The sequence below is a fragment of the Strongylocentrotus purpuratus genome, unplaced genomic scaffold (assembly GCF_000002235.5).
Source record: "Strongylocentrotus purpuratus isolate Spur 01 unplaced genomic scaffold, Spur_5.0 spur5_scaffold_3, whole genome shotgun sequence".
Classification (NCBI taxonomy): Eukaryota; Metazoa; Echinodermata; class Echinoidea; order Camarodonta; family Strongylocentrotidae; genus Strongylocentrotus; species Strongylocentrotus purpuratus.
Window position 1 is genome coordinate 11,138,366 of NW_022145609.1, and position 6,743 is coordinate 11,145,108.

Consider the following 6,743-nt stretch of genomic DNA (forward strand, 5'->3'; position numbering starts at 1 on the left):
GGATTAGTGCTGTGTCTGGGATCGAACCCACTACATTTGCATTTTATGTCAACTACACTCTGACGATGTCAATACACTAGGACATACAACCTGAACACCGTGTCCGTATTTTAAAGTGACTTAATTATCTTCAGTACTTTTTTTATCCTTTATAATTTCAAAACTTATAGAAAGATAATATAAATCATAACAAATATACAAACCAAATATAGTATGCAGCATTTGTTATCTCATTGGGTGACATATAGCTGTTCATCATACATTCAATTTTTGATAATCATCAGGGTTATCAGAAAGTTGTGAAGCTGAAGTTGTGAATTAAAGAGGGTATAATTTTTTACCAGGGACGTCACTTCTGATAATAGCGTATACAGCATTTACAATCGATCTATAGTCTATCACAGTGCTGGGAGTGGGAGTTTGAAAAGAAGGTATGCTGAGAACAAAGCAACGTCGGACCAATATAAGTCAACTTCCGGCTTAAGATAGGCCTATATGACATCATCCTGCAATCTCTATTAGACCATTTTCTTAAGCTGAACTGTATATAATAGATGAAAAAGACGAAAATGTTCATTCAGTCGTTAGCTTTCAAAGACTTGACATCACTAGCTCTTGACTGATAAATCCAGCAATCTTTTAGTTCATAACTGACGACTCTTTCTTGGATTTCACTTTATATACTCTTGTGCTATTTTACAAGTCGCTTCTTGCAGTGTTAAAAGTTATCTCTTTCCACCTTTGCTCTATTAAAGTGCCAACCTATACTAATCGTCATTTTCCCTATTACAGGAGTGTCTTGTTTCTATTTTCGTTTCGCAAAATTTGCAGGTGACGACCTATGGCTACCAGATGGGCACCGAGATCGAGAGGCGGGAAACGCAACAGTTCGTCAGCCTTTGGAGAGTGGGATTATGCAGGGCGTGGCACGGGAAAACGGTGTAAGGCTGAGTTTTGGAGCAAGGGAGTCAGCGGGAAGCAGAACAAGACTTTTGTCGATGGTTCCACTCGAGATCGTTCGGTAATATAATATTCGCCATTTTTACAGGGAAGGGTTTGAAGAAGAAAAAAAAACGAAAACATCATCGTTTATCTTGTAATGCTTGACTTAATTTTGCACACGTACGGTTATGTACCTCAGATATATATATTTTAGTAAAAATATGGCGATTGTAAATTATGAAATACGTCAACTTGTCACTAGTCAGTTACCAGAGTGTAAACTTCAAATTTATTATTCATTAACAAATTCAGTTTTTTTTTTTACATGTTCAAAAGATTTCAATAAGTTGAATAACCATACCCATGGTTGACATACGTTGACTTTCTTTATAATTATATTATTTATTTTGATATGGATGTAGAGTTTACTTGATTGATCATTTGTAATATGATATATACCTGAATGATTTGTAATGTTCTTTGTATTAATGATCTACATGTATTTATATTTATAATTTATCAATTTCTTTGTACTCAATTTAATAATGTTCATAATCATGTTGAAAATGTATGTATTATCAATCCAACCCTCTGGTTGCTCTGAATAAATAAACGAATAAAAAATAACTTAAACCAGAATTTCTCGAAATAAATCAGGCTCAATTTAATGATTTAAATGTCTTATTGATGATAACCCTTTTTTCTTCTTCTTCGAAATCCAGGTCGCCTACATCTTCGCAGACAGTCAGCTGAGACCTGTGGTGCAAGGCGATGTAGAGCTGCCGCAAGGCCCGATCCAAATGATCATCAACAGCACACCAGGGGGCACTTGCCATCATGTTGAGAAGGAGCTCCTGGACTTCAGTTGGAGGCGGAAACCTGACATCGTGGTGGTTGCCGCAGGGACCAACAATATCGGCTTTGGCTTGGAATCCCTTGACGTTGCTTGCAAGCAGATCCGAAGTCTTCTAAGATCCGCTCTTTGTATGACACCACAGGTATATAATTCACCGCTATGCTATTGATAACATTAACATTTTAATATTATTTTTGTTATAATTGACGGTATATTTCACCTTGCTGCATGCACTATTCATAAATAGCAGTTTTTTTAACACAATGTCAGAAGGGCGGGGGGGGGGGCGAAATGTTTGACATTATGAATCAACATTATATCGATCCGATGATTTTTTTTTATTTTATTTTTTATTTTTTTTTTATCTCTTAGGCAAATTATGTGTCTAAAGATATTTTTATTGGTCACCTTGCCGACAATGTCATCCATAATGTATATTGGCTTATGAAATAATCAATTGAGTTATCCATACTATATTTCATTAAATTTGAAAGCATATAGTGTTTATATGATTTATTCTATTAGACATGAACCGACAGTCCCTAAAGCCGATTCTGTTTCGTTTTTCAAATCACTTTCTCGTCACCATCTAGGTTCTTGCCACCAGCATCGCTCCCCGTCTCGACAAGAAGGGACGCCTCGTCCAAGAGTACAACTACTGCTTCTCCATGATCTGTCAGGAGGAAGGGGTCTCCTGGTTAGACATCTCCGACTCCTTCCCAACGGATGACACGAAGCTATGGGCTCGTGACGGACTCCACATCAGCGAGTGCACCGGTCTACCTCGGCTCCTCAGGGTATTGCATCGGAGGATGGTGTCTATCATGTGGCCTGATGATTTGTCGTCAACTTCAGTTCAGGGGCAGAAGAAGTAGAGCAATTCGTGCTCGAGATGTTCGCCGCTATATCTGTCGACTGAGACGTGTTCACTGGAAAGAGAAGTATCTCGTTTATTTATTCATTTAATTAATTTTTTCTTTACATCAATCATTGTCCATTGAAATTATAACGATATTCTCATGTTATTTTTGTCTAATCCATGTTCAGGAAAATGCATGCATGTCACCCAAAAATGTGTCTGAATCATTCAATTATAGCTGATGCATATACTTATTTAGATAATGAATAATTCATCGCCCTTTTACTATCAAAATAGTTTTTCATAGCAGTGAAATAAATGTATTTTTTCTTTCACATTGCAGAAAAGAACCAGACAGTGTCAATTGATATCAGGGCCTCATTGGAGGAATATTGAGAACCTTATATTATTTATAAGATGTCTTCTTTTCTGTTATCTTCTTTTCGCTCTGCCCTAATTCTTTACTCTTGTTCTTTACGTCTCGTTGTTTAGTGTTGTCCGTCTTCAACTCTTGGTCTCCTGTTTGTTTTATTTTGTTGGCGGTATGGCGGGGTTTTGAATGGCATGACTCAAATCATTAGACGTGATTTTTGTCGCCTCTCTTCTTCCTCCGCAAGTCAAGTCCCTGGCTCCTCGTGCCACCGCTGGTTTCGACAGAAGGGACCTCTGGCTCGGGGTATTTAAAAATACTCTAGATTATAGGTTAAAAAGGCGATTTTGATTATCCAAAGGGGGGGGGGGCACCAACTAGAAGGGCACTTTCTGGGGAAAAGAGCACCTTCAAAGGAAAATATCAAAGCGAGAATATACAATTTTTTAGACATTGGTATATACCCCTATATTGTAATTACTTTATTAGGGATGATTTTAATATTTGTCTCTCTTCACATAATATAAAGGAAAACATTTAAGATTTGTAAAGTCGCAGAGAGAAAAATTATATCATTCAAACAAAAAACCCAATCCTGGCACTCACCAGGGATGAAAAACGCACTTATGAGAATGGGAAATGGGCATTTGTTGACGGAAAAGAGGCACGCATCAGATTTTGAAAGAGGGAAAAAGGAATTATGATCCTTATTAGAAAAAAGGGGGCGCGTATCATTGTTAAAAGGGTTATTTTCAGAGGTGAAAAGGGGCACTGACCATATATGAAAGGAGGCACTAATGCAAATGAAAAAAGGGGCACTATAAAGGAAAAAATGCATTTGTTAAAAGAAAAGAGACACCGATCAGATTTTAATTGGGTCATTTAACGGAGGTGAAAGGGGGCTTTTATGAGAAGGGGATGTGGCTCGCATCATTAAAAAGAAAAGGGGGCACATGTTTATATAAATGGGACACTTAATTAGCAGATGTGAAAAGGGGTAATTATGAGAAGGGGACGGGACACTCATAAGAAGGAAAAGGGGCATTTATTAGAGATGGAAAAAGCACTTATCAGGAGGGTTAGGGGCACTTGTCAAAGTAAAAAGACTATCTATCAGAATTGAATAGCGTCATTTACAAGAGATGAAAAGGGGCTCTGACCATACATGAAAATAGGCACTAAAGAGAATGAAAAAGGGGCACTATAAAGGGAAATATGCCTTTGTTAAAAGAAAAGGCACAACGTCCAGATTTTAATTGTGGAATTTATCGGAGGTAAAAGGGAGCTTTTATGAGGAGGAGGGTGTGGCTCTTACTAAAAAGAAAAAGAGGCACATGTTAAAATAAACGGGGCACTTAACAGAGGTGAAAAGGGTAATTATGAGAAGGGGAATGAAAAGGGGGACGTGTCAAAATAAAAGGGGCACTTAACAGAGGTGAAAAAGGTAATTATGAGAAGGGGAAGGGGCACTCATAAGGAGGAAAAGGGGGACGAGTCAAAATAAAAGGGGCATTTATTAGTGATGGAGAAAAATAGCACTTATCAGGAGGGGAAGGGGCACTTGTCAAAGTAAAAAGACAATCTACCAGAATTGAATAGCATCATTTACAAGAGATGAAAAGGGGCTCTTATGAGAATGAAAAGGGGCACTGACCACATATGAAAAAAGGCACTAATGAGAATGAAAAATGGGCACTATAAATGGAAATGTGCCTTTGTTAAAAGAAAAGGCAAACCAATCAGATTTTAATTGTGAAATTTATCAGAGGTGAAAAGGGGCTTCGGCTCTTATTAAAAAGAAAAAGAGGCACATGTTAAAATAAACAGGCCACTTAACAGATGTGAAAAAAGGGTAATTATGAGAAGGGGAAGGGGCACTTATAAGGAGGAAAAGGGGGAATTAAAAAAAGGGTCTTTATTAGAGATGAAAAGAGCAACTATCAGGAGGGGAAGGGGCACTTGTTAAAGTAAAAGAATATATCTCAGAATTGAAAAGGGTCATTTAAAAGAGATAAAAAGGAACTACTTTCATAGGTGAAAAGGGGCATTTATGAGAAGGGGAAGGGGCTCTTTTTTAAATGGGGCACTTTCATAAGGAAAAGGGGCACTTATTAGGAAGGAAAGGGGGCATCTGTGATAATATAAGGTGCGCTTATCCGAGTTAAAAGGGGTAGTTATTAAAAGGGGAAGGGGCACCTGTCAGATTTGAATAGGGCAACTATTAGAGGTGAAAAGGGTGCTTAACAAACGTGAAAAGGGTCACTAATAGTGATTTAAAAAAGGGCATTTACAAAGTGCTGGGTTAAATTGAATACTTACGGGTGCGTTGCCCTAGGAACTGATGGAATAAAAACAAAAGTTTATCGACATGCATAAGTTAAAAGCTTACAGATTTGAAATTAGATGGCTTGAGGGAATGTTTGATATTCATAAGATCATTAACAAAAAATACATGCATGTAGTCTTAGTAATTAAAAAAGTGTTAATTTTTGTCCTTTTTTAAAACCTTCATGTTTATCATGCTAGGTCGTTTCCGAATATGGAAGCGAAGCAAACGCGTAGGTTCCGAAACTAAAAGACATATAACAGCGCCATCTGTAATTCTTATACACCATGTTAGTATCGAAGGATAATTCTATACGTAAGGAATTTTGTATTAACGACTAGGATGGAGATTTATGTTTTCTCATTTTATTGAAGACACTACTTTTTCAGAACTTCTTTTTGGCAACCATAGCACTATACCAACAAACAATGTTTTAATGCCATGGTGGAATTTGTAGTCTTTTTATTATACTGCACAGACAACTCGAAATGTCTGAATACAATGTTACAAAATTTAATACACAGCACTTACGGGAGACGAACTGCATGCATGGGAGGAGAATGACTCAATAAAATGGAAGAATCGCGGAGAGAGAGAGAGAGAGAGAGAACGAAATAGAGAGAGAGAGAGTGAGAGAACGAAAGAGAGAGAGAGAGAGAGAAGGAAAGATCATACAAATATATATATATAGAGAGAGAGAGAGAGAGAGAGAGAGAGAGAGGAGGAGAAAGGAGAGTGAGAGGGTTTGTTTATTTGTGTTGTGGTTAAAGCCATTATGGTGGATCATATTGATCGGTATACCTCGAGGCTATTGTAGCCATCAAATTAGTCGATAACCAGTCTCTGTATTGGACTCATTTTGCTATAATGAATTGAAGAAAAAAAAAGGGAGAGGGGGGGGGGGGGGTTGAAGGAAATATTGAAGTGTCCCCTACCTATAGAATAAAAATTAAAATGTATGGGGTCTAGCTTTTATTCTGAAGATCGACAATATGGCAATCATTTATGATTCGCTGTTAATTGTAATAGGCCTGTTAGTTATTCATTATGTTGTAATGATTTTCTAAGGTGAATTGGAATAGGGTCAAAAATAAAAATTAGTGATTCAAATTAAAATAAACCAAAGTCCATACAAAGAAATAATAGATTTTAAAAAATATATTTATTTTGGGCGCGTGCCGACCGTGGTGTATTCCCACAAAGCCTCCCACCCCGACCGTCAGTCAGCTATTACTACATAATGTCAGGGACTGTCCTACGGTGCCGGGGATGGAGAGGAGGGGGGGGGGGGGGGGGGGGGGGTACGGCAGGCGCGGATTCAGGATTTCTCAGGGGGAGGCCCGAATTTGAAATTTAGTGGGGGGGGGGGGGTAGTGAGCACTAATTTGTT

At 37.9% G+C, this 6,743-nt stretch overlaps 1 protein-coding gene across 1 annotated transcript; it reads left to right on the forward strand.

Moving 5' to 3' along the window:
- Positions 1-590: 590 nt before the first annotated feature.
- On the forward strand, positions 591-1,967 carry LOC100892486. Its single transcript, XM_030995712.1, has 2 exons — positions 591-1,021; positions 1,665-1,967. The coding sequence occupies exons 1-2, from the start codon at positions 842-844 to the stop codon at positions 1,965-1,967; spliced, it is 483 nt and encodes a 160-aa protein (XP_030851572.1). The 5' UTR covers positions 591-841.
- Positions 1,968-6,743: the final 4,776 nt, after the last annotated feature.

What these genes read in the sequence shown, in the direction of transcription:
- LOC100892486 (XM_030995712.1), top strand. Translation starts at nt 842, where the DNA reads ATGGCTACCAGATGGGCACCGAGATCGAGAGGCGGGAAACGCAACAGT. An exon ending in GTTCCACTCGAGATCGTTCG is followed by an intron (nt 1,022 to 1,664) that starts GTAATATAATAT and finishes TTCGAAATCCAG; the next exon opens with GTCGCCTACATCTTCGCAGA.